Consider the following 25,925-nt stretch of genomic DNA (forward strand, 5'->3'; position numbering starts at 1 on the left):
TTATATACAGAATTAAACAACAACAACAAACCAAGCTCATAGATATAGAGATTGGTGGTTGCCAGAAGTGAGGTTATAGAGTGGGGAAAATGGGTGAAGAGGGTCAAAAGGTACTAACCTCCAATTACAAAATAATTAAGTCTTGGGTGAGGGGGCACCTGGGTGGCTCAGTGGTTGAGCATCTGCCTTCAGCTCAGGTTGTGGTCCCAGGGTCCTGGTATTGAGTCCCATATCAGGCTCCCTCCTCAGTGGGGAGCCTGCTTCTCCCTCTGCCTATGTCTGTGCCTCTGTGTCTCTCATGAAAAAATAAATAAAATTTTACTCATGGCGATGTGATGTACAGCATCGTAATCACAATTAATAATATCTATTGCATATCTGAAAGTTACTAAGAGAGTAGATTGTAAAAGTCTTCATCACAAGAAAAAAAATTATAACTATGCATGGTGATGGGAGTTAACTAGACTTAATTGTAGCCATCATTTTGCAATATAGATATGTATTGAATCATGTTGTTTGCCTGAAACTAATATGTTATATGTCAGTTATACCTCAACTTAAAAAAGGAGTGCACTGTCACAGAGAGCGGAACAGCAAAACATTTTCAAAACTTTGAATAAATGTATTCTTTGTACAGAAAAGCAGTTTAAATTAAGTATGTCCTGTGGAATTGAACACTTGTCAAAACCTGTAGAATTCACATTGAGAATATTTACATGTAGTTTATTGACACAAACTGTCGGTTAAATGGAACCAAAATAAAGAAAAAAAACATTTTAAGAGAAACAGTAAACAATTCTAAGAAATTTAGAATTTCAGGAATTTTTAGTTAAAGAATTTGAGAACAGACATCTTTTTGCAAACCAGGGAGAGAACATTCTGCAAACAAGAGAAGGATGGCCAGAATACTATGGTTTCTATCCTCAAGGAGTTGACAATTTAGAGAAGGTGGATATATATATAAATACATCGGACTTAATTGCAAGGCAGGACATGATATCTTCTTTCTCTTATACTTGCTCCAACTCCTTGTGCCCCCCTGCCTAGCCTAGTTCCTGGCATATGCTCAGGCACACAGTTACAGTTTCTAGGAAGAATTAGCACTGTTACAGAGATATGAATACAGTACTTTGGGACAGCAGTGGGGACCAAGGAAAGGTAAAAAGACTGACTTCCAATCACAGTAGCATAGAAATGGGTCAAGTTGGCCTAGTACTTAGCCAGTCACAGTATCCACTACACCACTCCCTAATTAGTTACAGATATTATTTCCCCCATGAGGTTCCAGCCTCCCCAAGAGCAGGTGCCTTGTCTGTCATGTTTACTGGTGTCAAGCATGGTACACAGGACATAGTAAATACTCAATATACTCATTAAGTATTTGTTGAAAGAAGGAGGGTCATCAGATTTATTTGTCAAGGCTTCCCCTCCACTCCCCCAGTTGCAAGTTAACACCAATTCAAACCTGCTTCAACAAAATAAGGGCATATTTTGGTTTATGTATATGGACTCTTCATAGGGCTTCAAGTATGGCTGATCTAGAAATCTAACTAAGGACCTCAGGAATCTTCATTTTTTAAAAAAATTTTAGGTATTTATTTGAGGGAGAGCACACACACACACACACAAACACACAGAGGAGCATGTGTGCCCATGCGAGTGGGAGAAGGGGCAGAGGGAAAGGGACAAGCAGACTCCAGGCTCAGTGCAGAGCCTGTCATGGGGCTCAGTCCCAGGACCCCGAGATCATGACCTGAGCCAAAAACAAGAGTCAGACATTCAACCAACCTAGCGACCCAGGTGCACCACTCCCCCCACCCCCAATCTTCATTTTTACTTTGTGTTGTCTTCATTCCCAGGTAGGCTCTCCTGATATTGTGGCAAATACAACCAACTCATATCTTTACAGTTTACAATAATAACAAAAAGATTGTGTCTCTTTTCCTGGTCATTTTGAGGAAGAACTCAGTCAAGGGGGGGTGTCTGGCATGGCTCGTATACTCATCTTTGAACAAGTCCCTGAGACCAGGCCTAAAAGCTGGGGAGGAGCAACCTCATGAATTCTGTACAGATCAAGATGAGGCAAGCTGATTTCAATTTAGAGACATTGGACAGCCAAACCAAATGAACAAAAGCCCCTGTATATTCACACCCCACGGAAATTAGACAGTCGCATAGAGACAGGACTAGGCAGAGAGTAGGAGATGATATAAAACATAGTAGGGCTGAAATATCGACAGATGAGTGGTGGGCAGCAGTGGGAATTAAGTGCTGAAGATGTAAATTTAGATCAGATGCTGTGCCAGGTTTGAAAATCAAAAAAAAAGAAGATTTGAATTCATTCTGTAGACAACTATGATGCAATGTGAGAAGGAGAAGAGAGGGTATAATCCAGGATGTAGTTAGAGCCTCTCCAGAAGCCACCATTAAAGGCCTCTCTTTTCCCCTCTGTGTCCCTCCTAAACCAAAAGTCACCACCAGTGGAAACATGCCAAGCCAGACATGGAGTTCAAGAGACTCTCCTGCAGCCACTTCGCATCCAGAAGGATGCCTGGGCACATGTAACTTACTGGCTTCTACATCCTCATCACTGAGCCCCCACTGTGACCACGTCATGGCCTCTGCTTTAAGGAGTTCACAGCTGGAGATTGTCTCAGACAAAGCACTAGAAATATACCCATATGAATATGTACATAAATATGTGTGTGTATATATACACACATATATATGGGACTGGGAGGTTAAAGAGGAAAAAAGGAGCACTTTACTCCTCATGAGGAGTCAGGGAAGCCTTCAGAGAAGAGGAAATATGTGAGTTACCCTTCTTCTAGGAAAGGCCTGTGCTCGGGGCAAACACTTCTGAGGCAATGAGATTCTTCCTGGTCCAGCCTTGGACTGCTTCCTTCCTTGTGGTTAGAAGGAGAACGTAGAGCTTCCTTTCTTCAGGATTCCTGTGTTCTACTCCTTGGAATTCAACTGCTCCTTGACTCAGGTAACAGCATCCCCATGGCAGGAGCAGTCCACGCTGTAAACATTTACTGAGGCCCTAACTACATACACACTGAGCATCAGGGTGTTCTGATCTTCACCTACAGTCTCTAGTCTCATCCTCACGATCTCTCTATGAGGTAAATACTATCATTCTCATTTTACTAAAGAGAAAATTGAGGCTGATAGCTAGGAGACTTGCCTCAGGGCCAGACACAAGGAAGCAGTGGAACGGGAGTGAACCTGGTCCACTGGGCCAGTGCCATGCTCTCCACCACAGTGCTCTCCACCTCCCTGTGACTGCTCCTGCCTGCTTGCAGGTGGGTGACAGTTACACCTCCAGCTCAAGTAGGTTACAGAGATGATGATCCATAGTATTGGACTGGTACTACACCAAGGACGCTTCTGCTCTGGGACAGTTCTCAACCTAAATGTGCATAAAATTCACTGGGGAGTTGTCTTAAAATGCAGATTCCTGGGCCCTGCTCTCAGAGAGCCTGGGAGAGACCTTGGAATCTGCATTTGAACAAACACCCTACTACTACCACTAGAGGTTCTGAGGCCAGTGGTGCGCATTTTGAAGAGTGCTGCCTAGGCAGGTGTGTGTGTGTGTGTGTGTGTGTGTGTGTGTGTGTGTGTGTCTGACAATGTGACCACAGTTCAAGCGTTGTTTTAGGAAAGCTCCTGGAGGGCAGGTGCACCATGCACCACACATAAACTACTTCAGAACAGCTTGTCCAGGTTTTCATTGTCTTCTATAGACCCCACTATTCGAACCCAGCCCTTGCAGTTAGGGTGACCAGATACCCACCTCAAAGGATCATCTTTCCATGAAAATTGCTCCACATGTTCAAAAAAAACTTTTTGGCACCAAAACATTGGTCTCTTTTTTCTGGACCTGGGAATAGCAGTAGGAAGTGTTCAAGCCTTTTCCCAAATATAATCTCTGACCGATTGGAGGCTGAGAATCCTCTCTGCCCGAGGCCTCCTGGGACTCTGGGTGGCCTGCCTGTTGGTCAGAGGCACCAAGCATCCCCACGCTGGAGATGTGGGAAAGATGGTCTCTGTCCTTGAGGACTTAAGGTCTAGTGGCAGAGATAGAACAGACCCATGTGAAAGAGTCATGCACACAAATATAATAAAAATAAAACATATGCAAGTCCTTGCAGCAGTGAGAGTCCCAGTGCAAATATAAGTTCCGTCTCAAGGTCCAGCGTAAGTAAGACAAGGCGAAACAGGAAGAAGCTGGATGTGAGTTGCGAGGTGAGCCATGAGAACAGCCTTCCTAGAGGAAGTCCATTTTTTCCTTTGCCAGATCTCACGGAGTGCTTAGGTAGGCATTGCCATGGGTGAGTGGGGCAGACCCCATGTCTGCCTTTGTGTGGATTGTGGGGGCACCACAATGGCCCAGCACGTGGAAGTAGCCCAGAAAGGAAACAGAGTGGGCCTCCTCCAGAAAGTGATGTTTTTATCAGATTCCTAAAGGCAGCCCTGCTTCTGACTTTAGGGGAGCCAGGAGTAAAGACAAAGGACCAAGCACAGAGAAGGACCCTGCCTGTGACCTACCCACCTTCTCCTTCCATGCTGCCTTGTGTGAGGTATTCCACTATGTGTGGATACCTCAGACCTCAGGTTCAAACTCCATCCTCACCCCACGGCCACTCAGCCAGCCTTTGGGCCTAGTGTTATGATCTACCCACAGGAGGGCTGATCCAGATAAAAGACTCTCACAGGCCCAGAAGTGGGATTGAGCTGTTTTGGACAGGGAATTTGGGGTCTGCAGATCTACAGGGTCCCAGGTCTACAGGGGTGAATGATCTGTAAGTGGATGTACAACCTCTAGGCAGAGACATTCCCTTCCACCCCAACATGGGCCTTCTAAATCATGGAGCCCAGGGCAAGAATCCTGATGGCAGAGTCTGAGGGCAGTTTTGTCTAAGATAAGTAAGCATTAGCTAAACCAAAGATCAAGGATTGGGGGGCTGCCTTCCCATAGAAGACCCCTGAAATGAGAAAAGGCCTTGGTCATCTCCCTAAAAGTAGAGGTATGGGGGAGCCACGGTGAGGTTGGAGAACCAACAGGGACCCAGGAGCCAAGGTAAGGATTTGGCTCTACAAAGGCCGTAGGCAAGTCATGGTGGGCTAGGGAAAGATAATCATGAATGGAGCAAGAACATTCCTTCCAATCTGAGCTTGTGCAATGCCAATAAGGTGTTTGATGTGAGGAGAGCAGGCTGTTCAGTTTGGCCTAAGAGTACTGACAAAGGCAAGGGCAGAAGAAAAGAAACATCAGGAGAAGAGCCGTTGTGAAAGAGTTGTAGGCATGAACCGGGGGTTGGGCCCTTGGGGTAAGCACAGAGCCTCTGGAGGAACTGTGGAGGAAATGGGCTGGGGGTCAGAGTCTGTCTTTCTTCTGTGCTGACCATTCAAAAAGGCAAAATAATCTACCACATTCAACACCTTTCTACTTCTAGGGATGCTCCCTAGGCTTGAGTCATAGTACTTTCTATGTATGGGATTTTTATGTTTTTCTGTGTGATTTCAGTGTCCTGAAATTCTTTCTGGATTGCAACACATCCTATTTTCCACTTAGTAAATATGATCACCGTTTGTTTTGGTGTAACATTTTTCAGTCATTGCCAAATTCTCATGGGACTTTTGGTGACATTTATTTTTCATATTTAAGACTGAAACTCTCATCACTTAATGCCCATGAAATTATGAATACATTAGGCCACAATAAGAATTATCCCTGATATGTCTGTAAGCAGATGGTGTGTGTGTGTGTGTGTGTGTGTGTGTGTGCGTGTGTGTGTGTGTTTATGATAACAGTGCTTACATAATCCCAACAACCAGGCCCTGGGGACTCACACTTGGAGATGGAACGGCTGGTTTAAATTAAGTTTCCATGTGAAATACCGTATCGCTATTTTTTTCCTAGCATTGTGGGAAAGTATATGGAAAATGATTTGACGGATAGGAAATAAATCTGGATGCATGATCAGGATTGAGACACAAACCACGTGGTGGCCTGTGCCTGCTCGTGAATCAGGCCTCTCCAAGGAAAGGTGAATTAACCTTTTCAGGCTGCTAGACTAGGAAGTCACTGCACGGTACCAGAATAGCCTGAAGGAGTCGTGACTTTCCAGAGCCACTGATTTGCCATCAATTTCAATTTAAAAAAAGAAGCTAAAAAAAAAAAAAAAAGGAATTAATGCAATGAGTGTCTAAGGAACCATTTTAATTTTGGGGATTCACTTTTACTTGTAAGGATATGGTTTTGAATTTCTAGCTCAAAGAGTCAGTAATTCCATTATTCTAAGTGTTTGCTCATGGCTTCCCAAGTAGGATAGTCTCATCAAAAGCAAATCACACACTGAAGGGGGCACTTGACGGGTTGAGCACTGGGTGTTATGCTATATGTTGGCAAATTGAATTCCAATAAAAAAAATATACAAAAAAAAAAAAAAGAAAAGAAAAGAAAAGAAAGCAAGAACTGCACCAGAGCACCAGTGACAATCTTTATTGACAAAACAGTTTCTTGCTCTAGAGAGCCCGGGTTTCACAAAGGTGACTTCAGACTGGGTAAGCAGGTGATGAGGAGACCAGGCATCAAGACAGTGATCAAGGGGTTGCTCATAGCTACAGGTGAGAGTTTGGCTCCCAGAAGGTTCCTGTGTGCTCAAAACAGCTCCGGGAGATCAGAACAAATAGTTATCTTAGGTTATCTTCTTCCCAAGAGGCTCTGAATTCCTTCCAGGATGATCTGGACCAGGGCTTGTCCTTGGAGTCTGATTCCAGATCTGTTCTCCTGATGTTGCACAAAGTCTGGAGCAGGTAGAGAGCAGAGATGCATGCTCAGAGTCCACTGGGCCTGGGCTGGGCTCAGGAGTGGCAGGTGGTCCACCACATTCAGCATTGCTGGCTGGTACCACAGCGTGACCCTGTTTTATCACCAAAGGTCCCTGTTGCCACTGTTTCCCCATTGTTTTCATGTAGGAAAAGGAAAGGGGTGTTCTGTCCTGCTTTTTTCTATGCTTTCATCATTTTTCGGTACTCTTCTTGGTATCTTCTTCTTTTATTCCAACTCTGTGTTCAGAGGTACTGCTCTTAACTGAGTGCTTAGAAAAACCTAAGCGGTGCCAAGTTTAAAGAAACTGTCACCCCTCATCAGATAAAAAAGCACCCGACTGGGAGTCCTTATTTTGACATCAAGAATTGTGACCTCAGAAAGTCACTTCTCCCATGAGCCATAGATTCTTAATCTGGAAAAAATGGGTTTGGACTGCCCTCTGTGGTTGCTGCCAGCGCTGAATGTCATTCATTCCTACCATTTCCTCGATGGGGGCGGGGAGGAGGTGGACTAGCCAAGGACCTTAAATTTTTTTCTGCAGTTGCCATGGGTGACCATGAACTCTAGTGTTCAGGCCTCACTCTCTCTCAGGCCAGGGAAATGAGCTGGCCCCAGGTTTCAGCGCTGCTATTGAACCCGTACAGCTACTGGGGCTGTATGGGGTTAAGAGCAAGGCTGTGGTTTGTTAACAACTGAATTTATCAGCCCCAACTTTAGCCAAGATGGAGAAAGTGACTTAAAGTCTAGTATCCTAGCACCAAAGTATAGGTAGCAGCAAATAACCTTGGAGATTAAGCAGAGGGTTCTGAGGCTGCATATCATAAAGCGAGGACTTAGTAGTGGGTAATTATTAAATATTATATACTAGTCTATATAGTAGAAGAAACTAATCCCATTAGAATAACCCTCATCCCAGAGCTTGTATATATACATTAGGCGTTTAGGGAGTGGTTAGTAGTGCCACCTCTGCGACACACACCTAAATTCAAAGTCAGGCTTTACTGCTTTGAGTGGAAGGCTTGAGCAAATTTCTTAAGCCCTCTGTCCTTCAGTTTCCTCATCTATAAAATGGGGATAATAATAATCCCTGACTCTTAGGTTTGTTGTGAGAGATAAGTTGACATGTGTAAAGTACTTAGAATAATTCCTGGCAACTCGTAAGTGCTAAGTATTTGTTCTTCCAATATTACTTTGTCAGTTGAGAGGCATAATAGATAATACATTTGTGAAGGATAGCTTAAATATATTTTTTTGGCATTTTTTCATTTGATATTATGCATTTTACTATTTGATAGATATTCTTTAATTGATGGACTAAGTGCATTGATTGCATTTAATCTTGCTGTCCATCAGTCAAATGTAATTAAATTTATTTAAATCAATATTATCCTTAGGCCTTACCTAAGATTCTTACCATCTCATGGAATTTTATAGCTCAAGAGGGAGTTTACGAATTACCTTTGAGCCTCCTTGTTTTAAAGATGGAAGATGATGAATAGGGAGAGGTTATGTGACTTTCCTAGAATCCCATAGCAAAACAGTGATGCAGCCTAGATAGAGCTTCACCTCAAATCCCTCAGCTGGGTCATTCATTTCCTAATACTAAACTGATTTTTTAAAAAGAAAAAGTTTTCCTGTAAAAAAAAAAAAAAAACTCATTGAGGGGCATCTGGGTGGCTCAGTCAGTTAGGTGTCTGCTTTCGGCTCAGGTCATGATCCAAGATCCTGGGATTGAGCCCCATGTCAGGCTCCCTGCTCAGCATGAGTCTGCTTCTCCCTCTCCTTCTCCCTTTCCCTCTATGATCTCTCTGGATCTCACTCTCTCTCAAATAAATAAATCAAATTAAATATATTCACTGAGTTTGCAGGATGCAGGCTCAGTGGATGACCCTGTCTGCATTTTCCAGGTGAGCTCCTGGGTGACATGGCTGATCCTCACGGCAGGCTCCATGGAGGAGAAGCGAGAAGTCTTCTCCTATTTGGTGCACGTGGCCAAATGCTGCTGGAACATGGGCAACTACAATGCTGTCATGGAGTTCTTGGCTGGTCTCAGGTATGGAAGTGTGGAAGATGGTTATCTGGATACCAGCCGAATGGCACTGAATTAATTGCCCTGGAAATCCCATTTACCCAAACCAGGCAATTGGTAGTGATTGTTTGGGGGAAATACATTATTCTTTGCTAATACCACAAATCTTGTCCCTCAGAGATGCAGCAGAATTCAGTGCCTGTGGCCAGTGGCAATCCTAATTGGTTCTGTCTGCTCTGATCCCATGCTGTTGGCTGTGCTCGAGAAAATTATCTGGTTGCATAACTCCATCGACCCCATCACTGATCCCCACTTGCTCTCTGTGCTCAGTAAACTCCACCATTATCTGTCTTTTCTCAGCTCTGCCTGGAATTGCCTCAGCACTGTAGGCTCCCAGCCACTGACTGGGAATGGCTAACACTGATAACAAGCATTCAATAATGTCACTTGATATTTTTATTGAACACTAAACAATGTATCAAGCTTTGTACTATGCATTTCCTATTTCCAAAGAAATACCCCCTACCTAGCTGCATTTCCTATGCATTAAATCTTTTAATTCTCAGAACAATTTCTTGGTAGATACTGTTATCCTGACATCATACAGAAAGAGAGAGAGAAAGAGAGAGAGAGGAAGGGAAGGGAAGGGAAGGGAAGGGAAGGGAAGGGAAGGAAAGGAAAGGAAAGGAAAGGAAAGGAAAGGAAAGGAAAGGAAAGGAAAGGAAAGGAAAGAGGGAAGGGAAGGGAAGGGAAGGAAAGGAAAGGAAAGGAAAGGAAAGGAAAGGAAAGGAAAGGAAAGGAAAGGAAAGGAAAGGAAAGAAGGGAAAGAAGGAAGAAATGAAAAAACTAAAGTTAGGAGAAGTCATTCACCTGTGGCCACCTGGCATGTCTGGAATGTGAATGCAGGCAACCTTGATTTGAGAGCCCTTGCCCTTCACCTCTCAAATCCTGCTCTTATGCCTTCTCCCCAAGCTAATAATAAGATTACCATTTTATCAATAAAGTCTCCTGCCTTATTCCCTTTCAGCCGCAGTCACCTGGCATAAAGTAACTGCCCCTCACTCTTGTGGGAGGCAAGGTAGTATGGGAAAGAAGGGTATAAGTCTGTTGGGTCAGAATAACAGGGAATCAAATCCTGGCTCCCCAATGGAATAACTGCGTGATCTGAGTAAGTTTCTCGAACTCAGTGAGCCCCAGTTTCTTGATCTGTAAAATGGGGATGCTAATAATAAGAAACACCTACCTCCTCACACAGGATTTAGTGAGATAGTACAAAGTGTTTGGCATACAGTAAGACTCCATAGAGTTAACCTGTTGTTAGCGTCTGAGATTCACCTTCCCAGTGAGGGTTCTCACTAGAAATAGGTCTTTCCTCATAACATTATTGAGATTTTTCTTTGATTCTCCAGATCCCTGCAAAGGGATTCTGGGTTGGGTGAGGAAAGGAAAATTCTCAGAGTTGGATTTTTTTTTTGTCTTTTTGAACTTTCTTAACTAAGAATAAACTCAAATGATCTTGTCACTGGCATTTAAAATGGCCATACAAATGTATCCGGTATGGCTCAAAAGAAGGGAAAAATAGAAAAAGTACTGGGAGAACAGGGGATAATTTGGATGACTGGATTTTCTTTGTGATAAATTTTCTACAAAGAACCTGTGTTATTTTTCTTAAAAAAAAAAAAAAGATCATCTTATGATAAAATAGTTCTTTTTTTTTTTTTTGATAAAATAGTTCTATGTTAATGATGCTTAGCCTCTCTGCTTGGCAAGCTAGTGTTGCCTACTGGCTGGTGACTTTGCTTCTTCTCTTCTGGACCTGACAGTCCTCATAGCATGGTGGCCAGCTTGCTCCAAAGTGAGCAACAAGAAAGCAAGGCAAGAGCTGCAGTGCCCTTTATGACCTAGCCTCACACATCACACAGTGTCACTTCTACCATATTGTAGTGATCATATAAGACAAAGCACGGTTGATGGGGTCAGGGGGATCTATACCGTACCAGGAGGTGTGGATCATTGAAGGAAGCAATTATAAGTAAAAGATTTACATAGAACAATATTTAATCAATATTTGTCATTTTAAAATAACCCAAATGAGCATCGGTGGGGGAATGAAGGAAATAATATGATGCATCCTTATAATGGAATATTATTTAGCAACCAAAAATGATGTTTTTGAAATATGTTTAATGTTACTGGAAAATAAGCAATATATAATGCATAAAAATATCTGGGAACAAGGCTGTCTTTACTTAATAACTTCAGCAATATTTATACAACATTTATAAAATAGTCAGACCAGACATCTACAAATAGAATAAATACTGGAAGGAAATATGCCTAAAGTTGTCTGTGGATAGTAGCACTATGGGTGGATTTTCCTTATTTTGGGTATTTTCCGGATTTTCTACAAAGAGCATCTAGTACCTTTATAAACATAAAAAGAAATAAGAGCTTTTAAATAATGTCAATTCTCAATCTAACAAAAAAAAAATCATTTGATCTGATCTTGCTGAGCTTAGTCTTTTGACCCCAAGTGTACCAGGATGGCCCCATTACCTACAGAAAGAGGGATGATCCAATAATGAGACTCATGTCATGTATTCACTTTGTTTATTTATACTTCCATTTCCTGCCGCCAAAAGGATTCTCACCAGTTTAATAAGAAACCAGTTTGTAGAACAAACTGGACTCAGTGCGGTGAAATCAGGAAACAGTTTTATTTTTCTGTCTTTCTGACCTGCCTGATAAGGCCCTCCCTCCCCCAACTCTTGAGTTACACCTTGTGAGGTCCTATAGCTTTCACAGTCACTGATTTGGTGAATAACTTGTCTCATTCTCTTATGCTTATGAACATCAATAAATCTCAGAAACATACAGCTGTGCAAGAAAAGCAGGTTGCCTGCATACCTCCAGTGAGACACCACTTGTATAAAGTTTAAAAGCACACAATTCTGCATGCTGCTTAGTGATACATACGTATGTTGGGGAAGCATAAAGAATTGTAAGGGGACGGAGAACACTGAAATACAGTTGTGGTCCCGTTCAGTGACGGAGGGACGAGTGTGGGCTCATGGAGGAAAGCACCAGGGCCTCAATCACATTATTAATGTTTTATATTCTAAACTGTGAGTTTAGTGCATGGGCGTTTGTCATGTTGTACTTCTCTATGTCCTCTGAATGTCTGATATATGACATAATCACTTTTTAATCCAGTTCGATATAAATCAAAATGTCAGTCTCTCACTTGATTTAAAGCTTCACCCTTTCCCCACATTTCACAGCTCAACCAGTCTCAGAAACTTGCAGTAGAATGGGAGGATGGGGTTTACTTTTCTTCTCTCCAGCTCAGGGTCTCTACAGAAAAAGTGGGTGAGAGAAGAAAGAGGGGGGGAGTTGAGGTAAAGGGAGCAAAGGTCTCACTTGATTGGGACAGTTGTAATCTGACCCAGGTGCTCCCACAGAGAGGGATGTGGTGTGCTTTTAGGGTTCCTTCCTAGTTACTCCTCCTCACTCCCCCTACCTGATGCCCTGTAGGTACCTCCCACTGCACCGTTAGCCGGCAAGGGGCAGGGTGGCCTTCATCCCCAGGATCCAGCTCTGGAGGTCCTGCCCTCGTAGACTCTTTCTGCTAGCATCCCTTCCTTTGGCAAGGAGGCCTTTTTAGACAGCTCAGCTGCAACTGCCCATCCCGGGGTCCCTTCCTGACTTACAGAAAATGCTCAGTGCTTTGCCCTCCCAAAGTTTGCAAATGCAACACAGGCTCACTGGAGCCTTCAGGCAACTCTAGGCAACCTGTCATCTTTAGACTTTCCCAGGCAAGAGTCACACATCAGGCTATGGGATCAGCAAACTCTGAACGTAGGTCAACCTCTCCATGGAGTTCACTTGAAGCCTCTGCCCTGGCGGTGATCCTCCTCCTTTCACATATAGTACTCTGACAACTCTATCCAAAGAAATACCCCCTACCTAGCTGCGCAGATCCAATCCTTCTGCAATGGCTGATGGACAGTTGTAGACTACAGATGGCAGAGCAGTTTGTGTGTCCTTGTGACATCCTGGTGCCTCTCTTTAAGGAGTTGGGGCACAACGTCACCTGTTGTTCTCCGCAGCAGTTTCTTTTCTTTTTCTTTCTTTCTTTTTTTTTATGGTATATTTTTTTATTGGAGTTCAATTTGCCAACTTATAGCATAACACCCAGTGCTCATCCCGTCAAGTGCCCCCCTCAGTGCCCGTGACCCAGTCACCCCATGCCCCCGCCTACCTCCCTTTCCACTGCCCCTTGTTCATTTCCCAGAGTTAGGTGTCTGTCATGTGCTGTCTCCCTCTCTGATTTTTCCCACTCATTTTCTCTCCTTTCCCCTTTATTCCCTTTCACTATTTTTTATATTCCCTGTATGAGTGAAACCATATAATGTTTGTTCTTCTCCGATAGACTTACTTCACTCAGCATAATACCCTCCAGTTCCATCCACGTTGAAGCAAATGGTGGGTATTTGTCGTTTCTAATGGCTGAGTAATATTCCATTGTATACATAAACCACATCTTCTTTATCCATTCATCTTTCGATGGACACCGAGGCTCCTTCCACAGTTTGGCTATTGTGGACGTTGCTGCTATAAACATTGGGGTGCAGGTGTCCTGCCGTTTCACTGCATCTGTATCTTTGGGGTAAATCCCAGCAGTGCAATTGCTGGGTCGTAGGGCAGGTCTATTTTTAACTCTTTGAGGAACCTCCACACAGTTTTCCAGAGAGGCTGCACCAGTTCACATTCCCACCAACAGTGCAAGAGGGTTCCCCTTTCTCCACATCCTCTCCAACATTTGTTGTTTCCTGTCTTGTTAATTTTCCCCATTCTCACTGGCGTGAGGTGGTACCTCATTGTGGTTTTGATTTGTATTTCCCTGATGGCAAATTATGTCTCCGTAGCAGTTTCATCATAGGAAGAGTCCTATTTAACATTCTGTTATGCAAATAGTATTTTAAGATAATGTCCCTCAGGATGGGCCAGTGGCTTAATGTCAAAGCTGGATTTAGTTAAAAGCAATTGTACAAAAGAAGCCGAAACAGGGTTTATGTATATCACTGAGGGACTGACCTAATTCAAGGATAACCTTTAAAAGATCAAGAGTGGATGAACCATGTGTTGTGCAGACAGTCCTCCATAAATATCTGTACAAACCAAATTACCCACTAAGTTTTTGGCTACAGCTGCCAGAAAAGCTCAAACCTAGGTTCAACGCCCATCTTCTGGAATTAACTCCTTACACACGTGTTATTTGTATCTGCCCGACTTAATTTTGTGTTTTGGTTTCTAAAAGTAATACATCATTTGGGGAAGTAGGTAGAGATAGGAGTCCTAAATAAATATTAAAACATAAGGAAAACTGCGGCAAAGAGAATGGATTTGTATGGAATTTAGGATGTATACTGTAAACTGTATTATTATTTCTCCTTTGGTCTAAAAAATCATCATTTACTTGCAATAGGTCAAGAAAAGTTTTAAAAATGTGGCAGTTTATGGACCAATCTGACCTCGAGACCATGAGGAGCCTGAAGGACGCCATGGCTCAGCATGAATCTTCCTGCGAATATCGGAAGGTGATAACGAGGGCTCTGCACATACCTGGCTGTAAAGTGGTTCCATTCTGTGGAGTGTTTCTGAAGGAGCTCTGTGAAGTACTGGACGGAGCCTCTGGCCTCATGAAGCTTTGCCCAAGGTACAATTCCCAAGAAGAAACTCTAGAGGTGAGCCTTTCAAAATCTGAAGAGTCATTGCTGCCAGCAGAGAGAACCTGCTGAATCTAGGTTATCTGTTGTCACTGTTGTGTTAAGTCCAACAGTTAGGTCCTTGGAAGTTCCAAAGAAAAGCATGTCAGTTAACACTGGGGCTTAATCTTGTTAAATTAACTTTAATGGAGCAGTGTGTAAGTACAAGTGGAAATGGGGGTTGTTTTCTGATTTTATTTTATTTTTTTAAGGGATAACAGGCTTTCTTCTCTCATTGGGTGGGAATGTCTGGATGCTGAGGATAAAAGAAGTCAAGCAAGAGTATTAGCTTTTCAGAATTAGAGGGAGAAAGCATGGCAGGAGGTCAGTGCTGCCTTGCTTTCCCCCTTTGTGGGAGGATGCTGAAGAAGATGGCATCTCATCAAAAGACAAGCTCCAGATTCCAGGCCCTGCCTCAGCTCTCCCAGGCCCATGGCCTCTTGTTCCTGACTCTGAGAACAGAGAGGAGTGTGTGAAATCTGACTCAGAGCATCAGGCATTGGAGAGAAGGGGCTTTGAGAAACTGGAAAAAGAAATGAAAGAAGGGACTAAATTGGGGAGAACTTCACCAAGATTTTTTTTTTAAGTTTTAGAGGTAGAGTTTAGTGATTCATCAGTTGTATATAACACCCAGTGCTCATTACATGGAAGGCCCTCCTTAATGCCCATCACTTAGTTACCCCATCCCACCACTCCCCACCCCTCCCCATACCTGTTGGTTCCAAACCCAAATCTAGGATTGTTCTCACCTTGGCAACAGCATCACTACTGACCACACAAACACACACACACACACACACACTCACACTCACATATACCCCTTCTTGGTGGCTATGGGATGACTCCTAAAACTTCAGCCTCTTCTGTGTCACCTGGGAACCAGGGAATCACCTGGTGTCAGGGAAACAAGATCCTCTGGTAGGTACAGACACTACCAGCTTGCAATCCTCTGGCTTAAGTGGGGAGATAAAAGTGCAATAAATGGAGGAAAGAGCTTAAAGCAAGCCCCCCAAGCTATGCCCACTCCAGCTCCCTCACATCTTAAAAGCAGGGGATGCCACATCCAGCGGCACAGCAGGAGCTGTTACCTTTAATGGTCATGAATACACACGGTAAGATCTTTAAAACCACCAGGAAGTCTCAGTGCTACCGTCCGATATGTGAGAAATAAAGCAAAACGTCATCCTTTCTCAGTGTTTTCCTTGGGCCCCAGGAATTTTATCTGGCTCCACAGAATAATAGACTTTTGTCATGGTTTTTCTCAATTCTCACTACCGGGATAAAACAACCCTACCCTTTTTCTGTAAAGTGGCTAATCTTCTCCCTAGGGAACCTTGAAATAATATTGCTTTTTGTGTTGTAAATTTGAAATGGAGTGTTGATTCCTAGGAGGACTAAAGTTGTCTTAGCAGAAACAAGAATGAGTTCTGATAGTTCACGTGGTGAAATGAAAATATGTTTTTCCTGGAAGCTCTGTCTTTTTCTTTCAATAAAATAGGCACAAATGCCATTATTTATGACTACTCTGATTTTATTTCCCTACCCAGGTAGGTTATTTAGACATAGCACATGAACTTGCAATAACAAATTCTTGGTATGTTTTTCTGTAGTTTGTAGCAGATTACAGTGGACAAGATAATTTCTTACAACGAGTGGGGCATAATGGCTTAAAGAATTCAGAGAAGGAGTCCACCGTCAACAGCATCTTTCAGATCATTAGGAGCTGCAGCCGAAGTCTGGAGGCTGAGGAAGAGGACAGCCCCAGTGAAGGGAACAGCTCTAGGAAAAATTCTTTAAGGGACAAAGCCCGATGGCAGTAAGTTTCACATTTTAAAAAGAGAGATGCTCATTTTTTCTTTTTCCTATTTCAGTTTGGTTTTGGGTGGACTCCTAACAAAAACCCACCACCTCTATTAGGAAGCCATGCTTTATGTTCCAACTTAACCAATTCTGAATTAGAATTTACCTTCCTAATTTGGCTGCTCTGTTCTAGGATTATTGCTCATAATTTAACTTCTTACCACCTATTATCTCTTTAAAAAGAACCAACTAGAGCTATCCTGTCATTTCTTAAAATTCAGCAAATTAAATTTCAGGATTAGAACCATGATATTTTATTTATTTCATAGCTTCTATAAAAATGGTTTTTATTAATTACTGGGCAGGACACAGGGACAGGTGTTAAAATATTTTTAAGTCAAATATACTGATTTATGAGAGCTAGAGTAATACCCGGAAGTCAGTAGTTTTAGCAGCTCCCCTAAACTTCTGGGTGATTGTAAATTAGGTGATTTAAAGATCTCACTTCCAGAAACATAGGTTTGCAAGGTGTCATCTGTAGCTTTGTAATTGTTCAGTTGGTTCAAATGCTCTTTATCCATGGGCATTGCTGCCCCACTAGACATGCATACCCACAACCAAATGAGAAATTCAGAAATCAGCAGTCTTGGGGCATGTGCTATACCTCTTCAAGGCCATTTGCTCACGGTGAAACCTAACTCAAATGGCAGAGCCTGCCTGGTCCAGCTGGAGTAATCCTCTAGGCCTTCCATAACCATTAGGTCTACTGGCTTTGACATCTTTGCAGGAAAGATTTTATCTGTAGTCAGTACTCATGAGTCATACCTTGCAGTTGTCTTGGAGTCCTTATACACACTTGTATGCATTTAGAAGACATTGTGGTTTGTTTTACAAAGGCTTTCCTGGTTGTCTATGTGTGAGCCTACACTGGGAAGGGCAACAGTGTTTTTAGAAAATAATTTCTTTGCAGTTGGAGCACCAGATCTTTAGAATCTGTTATGAACAAAGAAATGAATGCCTTGTGTCTGAATACCTAATGCCATTTTGTTTTGAGGAGGGAGGTAAACCTATATTCCAGATTTCTCCAAAGGACCCAGATGCTCAAAGAATCATCTTACCACAGTTTCTTAACCCTTAAGTTCAAATATCTCACGAGTAGCTTCTATCAGTTTTTTGGTTGTTGTTCTTTTTAAGATTATCCCAAATCGAAGATTATTTGAAAGTTTTCTCACTAACTGTTGGCTGATCTTAGCAATCCAGATACATAGAGAGGACCATCAACAAATAAACACAGGTCTGCACAGGAAGGGCCTCATAGCCATTTCTGTCCTTAATCTATATCTACCTCTATCTACCTATCCATGTTTATAGGTATGTAGGTATATACCTATCTCCTTCTACAAAAGATTTCATAGATGCTTATAAGAATAAATATAAGTAGTTGAGGTATTATGGAAAAAGGGAAACAGAAGAGGAAAAAGTAAAACATACTGAAATGTATACCATCTCCTACAGTGACTAAATTTGGTTCTGAGAATTCTTAGTGACCAAAGGAAAGAGAACATGATCCATGATAAGTTTTGCAGTATTTGTAAGAAAAATCAGACAGGTGATTTAGAGAAGAAGCATGCCTTTTTCCCCAGATTCCCCAGCATGCCTTTTTCACCTGACTGAATCCCTTTGTTAAAACCTGCTAGAAGGGAGACATCATCCCTCAATAGATCAAGTAATGAATTTTGTATGGCTCTTCTTTATAACAACATTCTCTTGGGGCTGTGTCAGGGTAGGGGTTACTTAAAGGTGTCAACCTTTCTTTCTTTCTTTTTTTTTTTTTTTAAGATTTTATTTATTTATTCATGAGAGACACAGAGAGAGAGAGAGAGGCAGAGACACAGGCAGAGTGAGAAGCAGGCTCCATGCAGGGAGCCCAACATGGGACTCTACTCCAGGTCTCCAGGTCCTCAGCCTGCCTGGGCTGAAGGCAGGCGCCAAACCACTGAGCCACCTGGGCTGCCCTGTATCAACCTTTCTAAAGTACTTTTAGAAATGCTGCCTTTGATTGAGCCTTAGAGGCCTCTGAGTTTCCCGTAACATTTTTTTTTTTTTAAATTTGGGAGTTCCTTCACTGATACATTCCTTTTTTCATCCCATCACTTCTGAAATTTTTATTTCCAATTTTCTGCTCATCCCCTGTCCCCCCCCTTTTTTTTAATAAATTTATTTTTATTGGTGTTCAATTTGCCAACATACAGAATAACACCCAGTGCTCATCCCGTCAAGTGCCCCCCTCAGTGCCCGCCAGCCTGTCCCCCTTTTTAATCATTTTATCATCTGCATCCCAAGATCATTGCTCTTCCACTTCCCATTTTAAGCAGTCTTAGAAGGGGAAAAATTTAAAAATGCAAATATCCTGTGAAGCCATATTGAAATCACATTAAAGCTATGTCCCTCAGTACCAGTCATAGTTTTTTTTTTTTAACCTCAAGTGACTGCTTCTCTGAAAAGAACCACTGAACACAAAAGATAGGGGTGGGGGTGTTAAAAGAATTCACTGAAACTAGATCAGCAGGCACTGTTTCCGGAACCATCTGCCAGGTCTTGGGAATCCATTCCTGAATCAGAGCCCCCTGTTATCATTTCCAGCACAAGGTTGTGTATAGCAAAGGGATTTCCAGATTCCAAGACCCATAGGAACCATGCTGTGTTGTTGATTTGGCTGAAACAAAGACTCTATAAACAATAACTTTCAGCCCTGTTCATGTGGCATACTCTGTGGAAATTACACCAAAGAAAGAAGTGACAATCTCATGGTCTTTCCTTCACCCAGCCTGCAGGGTTCTCTTATAATTTGTCTCAAATCTTTCACTCCTCTGCCAGAAAAATCCATTTGAAGCACTCACAGAGGGATCCCGGGGTGGCGGAGCGGTTTGGCGCCTGCCTTTGGCCCAGGGCGCGATCCTGGAGACCCGGGATCGAATCCCGCGTCGGGCTCCCGGTGCATGGAGCCTGCTTTTCTCTCTGCCTGTGTGTCTGCCTCTTTCTCTCTGTGTGTGTGACTATCATAAATTAAAAAAAAGAAAATTGAAGCACTCACAGAAACCCCAGGAAAGTGATGGTAAAAAGTTCAAGTCCTCTGCAGTAAAGGAATAGGGTTGAGAGAATCTCAAAATGTCAGTGGCATCATATCGTCAACCTGTCCAGCTCCCCTGTATGGATGAAGAAGTGGTGTCCAGAGAGGTGAGGTCACTTGGTCACTTGCCTACGGATGGGATGCCTACAGAGCTGGGGCTAAGCTCGACCATGCATTCAGTGCGGGACACAGTCTTTTCTCCTGCAGTGTTCAAGGCATTTCTTACCACCATAGAGGGGCTAACCCTCAGCTTCTTTTAACTTCTAGTTCCTGTAGATTAGGAACATCTGAGTTCCAGAAACACTTCAGTTACCCTTTGTATGACCTATAAAGCTCATTAATAATTACTTTTAAAATTTGCCAGCATGGAGAATAAACAGCTTTGCCTGGGTGAGTATGTAAAAGTCATGGAGGCTTAAAAGAAGTGTGTGGTGCCATTGTAGGGAGATGGAGATTCAGACTATTAATATGTGTAGAAAAGAGTGTGTGGTCACATAGGAGCTTCAAGTTCTTAATATTGTTGTCTCTCTTTGAGGTGATGCAGCTTAAGAAGGATATGCACATTTGAAGAAATTGGATATAAGTAGATAACAAGTTCAGACAGAACCTTAGAATGGAGGCTGCGTGAAATGATTAAGAGCTCTAACTTTGCGGACACATTGCCAGCACTCTATGTCACCTGAGTGGGTGACTTAATCTCACTAATCTGAAGTTTTGTTTGTCTGTAAAATGGGAATGGCCATAACGCATTATAGAGTTGTTGTAAGGATTAGATGGGATAAGCAGGTTTACATTGTAAGTGTCACATAAATAGGGCTGCTGTAGTTAATGGCTGCCATCACACCCTTTGGTGCCAAGCCAAGGCATCTGGGGGCCTGAGCATGTAGGTGGGCATTTGGCAGCAGTCACCATTTTAGGACCGCTCCTCAGTCATGATCCCCGTCTTTACTGAAGAGAGCTGAATTCTGTGCCCTCTTACTCCAAAAATCTCCTTGAGACTTGCCTGGAAGATTATCTGATCCCAAAGAGATAGAAAATAAGAAAGCTGAGCAGAAAGAAGTACAGTATCTGAGAAAAAAATCATAGTTACCATTTCACACACGCGCGCACACACACACACACACACACACACACACACACACATTCAACACGCAGGCCCAAAGTAATAAAAGGACAAGAAACCAGGTATTCTCCATAGAGGATGGTGACAGACCAGTCCCAACCTTACAAACACCCAGTTCATAACATCCTTTAGATCACAGACTGCTTCAGGCCAGCCCAGACCTTAATTAACATGGTCTCCACCACACCACCGCTGGCTTTGCTGGGGGTAGTTGGGACCCTCCTGTTCTCTCTCTTCCTGGGCTAGTACCCATGACCAATCCCATGTCTCTGACCTGTAACAAAGAAAGCCATTTCCCACTGTCTGCTCAACATTGAATTGAAGCCAGTTTATCATTCGAATCCTGACTTGAAACTTGGACACCATTTCCACAGTAAAGCAATGTTTGGGTGGCTACACTTTGAAATATTGACTTTGCAAGTATAATTGAGACGATAAAAATATTAGTAACATTTAACATTCCATTATTTTTTGAGAGACTACTTTTGAACAAACACTGTCCTAAACACATATATTAAACTATATAATCTTCCAACAGTTACATTTGACTCAGGATCTCATACCTCCCAGGGCCAGGATTTAACCTCAGGCAGGCTGGCTCCCAATCATCTTTATGATCCTATAATCATATTAACTTTGTTAGGAAGTAATAAACAGTTATGAGGAAAATACATAACCAGATTGATTAATAGCCCGCTTGTCCCCTTGTATAAAATTTTCTTCAGGTTGGGCAGCCCCCAGTGGCCCAGCAGCTTAGCACTGCCTTCAGCCTGGGGTGTGATCCTGGAGACCCGGGATCGAGTCCCATGTCAGGCTCCCTGAATAGAGCCTGCTTCCGCCTCTGCCTGTGTGTGTCTCTGCCTCTCTCTCTCTCTCTGTCTCTCATGAATAAATAAAATCTTTAAAAAAATTTCTTTGGAGAACATTAGAAAAATATTTATCTGTCAATTTATGGTTTCTAACTGACCAACACTGCAGAACTTCTTTGGGGATGGAGTACAAACTTTCCTTGTTTTTCACTCCTTAGTCATCTTCTTGAGTCATAGAACCTAAGCCTGACAAGGTAGTTTCTTTGCTGGTAAACACATTTTTGATCTTTGATTATGTTATTTGGTTCCTAAATAACCCTTTAAGTGCCGCCTTACTCCTTCTTGTAAACCCACAGAAACTTGTCTCCTGAAAGACTCTGGCACAGAAATGCATAACATTCACCATGTGATCTACAAGACAAAACTACTAGTTACCTTCTCAACGTAAACTTACTTTGTTACCAACAATTGTCAGTTTTATCTTGGGCATTAGTCCTGAGAAGAATGCCTTGTTTTAAGCTTTACTTATTTATTTGAGAAGGGGGTGGAGGGACAGAGCCCACCTGCCTGCTATCTCTCTCTCTCAAATAAAATAAATAAATAAAATATTTTTAAAAATTCAATAACTTATCTAGCAGTTCCTTTCCTTGTGCCTTTGGTCAGACATATTGCTAAATACAAGCTTTTAGAATGCAGCTATCAAAAATCTACTCTGACCTTTAGCCTTTTATATTTCCTATGCTAATTTGAATTCGAGTGAAGTGAAAAATGATGCCTGGTGTCATTAAAAAGCTTTATGTTCTTACTTCTGATTAGAAGACAGACCAAATTTCTCTCTCTTTCCGCTAGATTTATAATCGGAGATTTGTTGGATTCCGAAAATGACATCTTTGAGCAATCCAAAGAATGGGACTCTCCCAGCTCAGAAGAGCCTCAGAAAGCCTTTGACCATGGGACAGAGCTGATCCCTTGGTACGTGCTGTCCATCCGAGCAGATGTGCACCAGTTCCTGCTGCAGGGCGCCACCGTCCTCCGCTACGACCAGGACACGCACCTCTCTGCCCGGTGCTTCCTCCAGCTTCAGCCTGACAATAGCACCTTGACTTGGATAAAGCCCACAGCTGCCTCCCCGGCCAGTGCTAGAGCAAAACTCGGTGTGCTGAGCAACACGTCTGAGCCTGGCAAGTTCCCGTCACCAGGCAGTGCCGGACTGAGCAGCCTGGCCGAGGGGGTCCTGGATCTGTTTTCAGCAAAGGCTGTGTACATGGGACACCCTAGCATCGATATCCACACTGTGTGTGTCCAGAACAAACTGGGTAGCATGTTTCTCTCAGAGACTGGCGTGACCCTGCTCTACGGGCTCCAGACCACAGACAATAGATTATTGCACTTTGTGGCACCCAAGCACACTGCTAAGATGCTCTTCAGTGGATTGCTAGAACTCACAAGGGCCGTGAGGAAGATGAGAAAGTTCCCTGACCAGAGGCAGCAGTGGCTGCGGAAACAGTATGTTAGCCTCTATCAGGTAAGGGCGCAGCCTTCCCCCTCTCCTCAGTACCTGATTCTCAAGATATTAATCTTGCAAAACCACACTTGGACTACCAGGGTTTGCTCTCACACTTGGTCACCTACTACCTGAGTGATACTGGGCACCTTTGTCTTCGCCTCTCTGTGCCTGGCTTTCTAATCTATAAAACAAGAGCGATAACAATACCCCGTCTTAGGATGGTTATAGGGCCCAACTGAGTTAGTAGGTGTAAAACCATAATGTCAGCTGCTGTGTATAAAGAATAGTGTCTGGTTTGTCGTAGATCCTATTAGTATTTTGTCTGAACTCAGCGACTGGTCATTGTACGCCTCACGTAGGAAATAAACTAGTTAATACAAGCATTTTCACTTACTCAGTTTCCATCAGAAGTATTATGGTGGGAATGTCTTTATTATTAATTAGGGATGAGCTGATACATTGGAAGCCTTCCTTTTGGAAACTGAAATCCAGCTTCATCACTTAATATACTACATCACTCTCGGAGCATTAATTTACTGTGTATTGCTGCCTCACTGTAGAACTTCTAAGTTTAAAAGAAACCCTCCCAAATGTGCGACAACTCATACATGGATTTCTGCCTCACCGGGTTTCTGTTGGCAGCTGCCCTGAGGAGGCAGTTTCTCACAGCCAGCTGCTTAAAGTGAGTGTGTTTCTCATGAACCCTAAAATTATCAAGTATTTCAGCGCTAAGGGTGGCAGCAGGACTGGCCTGAGTGAGATGTGAGAAGAGACACAGGCATTACCTGAGTAGCATACTTGTAGAGAACGGAGGGCAGATTGCTGAGAAAGTGAGTCAGAAACCCCACCAGAGGGGGGCACTGTTGGTGGCAGTTCCAAATGGGTTGTATCCAAATATTCAGTTTTTCTGTTATGCATTTCCATCTTTTGGGCAAAAAATTATGGTTTTTTACTAGTCTCATAAAACAAATAGAACTATAACTTATATTACTCAAATGACTGATTTCATGTACTTTTCACATTTCTCACACATTTTCTCCCCCCTGGGCTGTAAGTAGGGACATATATATATAATGCTCCTCTTTCCCCTTTCCCCACACCCATGCAATACTTACGAGAGCATATCCTGAGTAACTAACTAGTAATTGATTAATGAGCACATGGGCTTATGGACACGATAATGCTAGTACTGCACAGCCCAAAGCCTGTTTCAGTTAACTCATCTTTTTTTTTTTTTAAGATTTTATTTATTTATTCATAAGAGGCACACATGAGAGAGAGAGAGAGAGAGAGAGAGAGGCAGAGACACAGGCAGAGGGAGAAGCAGGCTCCATGCAGGGAGCCTGACATGGGACTCGATCCCGGGTCTCCAGGATCACACCCCGGGCTGAAGGTGGCACTAAACCGCTGAGCCACTGGGGCTGCCCTCAGTTAACTCCTCTTAAAACAGAAACCAAAACACATGCTTCCTGTCCACTCTGCAGAGAGATTCCAGTGTGGTCAGATGCTTGGAAAAAAGGTCTTCAGGAGCTATTGTAAATATTGATTTTTAATTATAATCATTTCTCAGCCTTCCAGAATCATATAAATCCATTCAACCTGGACATAAACCAAAGTCTCAGAGCTCAGTTAAAGTCACAGTCATAAACCCAACATGGTTTATTTGCTCCATTTATTCCCTTTTTTGATTTTATAGCATAAAGTAACTGAATCAACACCTATTCTGAACCAACACCAACCAATACTTGGTTTCTCATTCACCCTGGCAGCCTTCAGTTTTTGCTGAAGGAGGCACCAGCAGAAACCAGGAATAGCAGAAAAGGTAAAAGGCACTGCAGGTCAGTGACAAAGGAAGGGACCTGGAGGCAACGCAGTCCCTCCCAGTTGCAAACATAGCTACAAACCCCCTGCCTCCATCCCTCCACCACTGCTTGGAAACAAGCTGTTATGATGTAAAGGCAAAACAGCTCCCTGTACCTCAGCCACTTCTGAAAACACAGACGTTTTGAACAATCTAAACATTGTTCTGCGTGAGCTACCCAGAAAGACAAGGCAACATGTCTCAGAAACAGATCCTCAAGATAAAAAAAAAAAAAAAAAAAAAAAAAAAAAAAAGTGGAAAAGGTCAGTGAATGATTAGTTTCCCATTATGTAGACAAGCTCCCAAATAGTCTCAGAGAACATCAAAAAGATGCTACCAATGTGGTACTTGGAGAACAAAAAGTCAAATAGGCAACCTGTTAAATGCCCCTCTTGGTGACTTTTAATACTGCTTAGCACACTAGCACACTAGCTCCTGAGAAGTCCTAAGGTACAAAAGAAATTAATTTAAATGTATCTATACATTAAAGTAATTTATGAACAGTCTTGAGTTCTTCCAAACTTAAGAGCCCTGTAAGAGTATTTCTTTATTCCCAGTTTGGAAAGGGCTTACGCAGAAAATAATCTTTCTGGGGCACCTGGGTGTCTCAGTTGGTTGAATAACCGACTCTTAGTTTTGGCTCAGGTCATGACCTCAGGGTCATGAAATTGAGCCCCATGTCAGGCTCCATGTTCAGCGTGGAACCTCAGCTGGGTTCTCAGTTCTGCATAAGACTCTCTCCCTCTCCCTCTGCTCCTCCCCTCTAAAATAAATAAATATTTAGAAGAAAAAGAAAATATAATCTCTCTGACATTGGTGTCCTCTAGTGTGATGAATATATGTGAAGTTGCTCTTTTTTTTAAAAGGTTTTTTTTTATATGAGAGAGAGCATGAATAGGGGTGCAGAGGAAGAGAGAGAAGCAGACTCCCCACTAAGCAGGAGCCTGGTACGGGGCTCAGTCCCAGGACCACCTGAGCCAAAGGCAGACCCTTAACCTACTGAGACACCCAGGCACCACATGAAGTTGCTTTAAAATACAAATATTTTAGTACTAGT

The 25,925-nt window shown here is 42.8% G+C and overlaps 1 protein-coding gene across 4 annotated transcripts in view; it reads left to right on the forward strand.

Moving 5' to 3' along the window:
- PLCE1 (phospholipase C epsilon 1) overlaps positions 1–25,925 on the forward strand; it is a 310,445-nt gene that overhangs the window by 216,494 nt on the left and 68,026 nt on the right. For all 4 annotated transcript variants that reach the window (XM_072739557.1, XM_025990896.2, XM_072739558.1 and 1 more), the window contains exons 5-8: positions 8,749–8,894; positions 14,359–14,617; positions 16,249–16,454; positions 22,350–23,025. In XM_072739557.1, the coding sequence (XP_072595658.1) occupies positions 8,749–8,894; positions 14,359–14,617; positions 16,249–16,454; positions 22,350–23,025 (1,287 nt within the window). The remainder of the gene's footprint in view (positions 1–8,748; positions 8,895–14,358; positions 14,618–16,248; positions 16,455–22,349; positions 23,026–25,925) is intronic.

This window comes from Vulpes vulpes, chromosome 15 (assembly GCF_048418805.1).
Source record: "Vulpes vulpes isolate BD-2025 chromosome 15, VulVul3, whole genome shotgun sequence".
Taxonomy (NCBI): Eukaryota; Metazoa; Chordata; class Mammalia; order Carnivora; family Canidae; genus Vulpes; species Vulpes vulpes.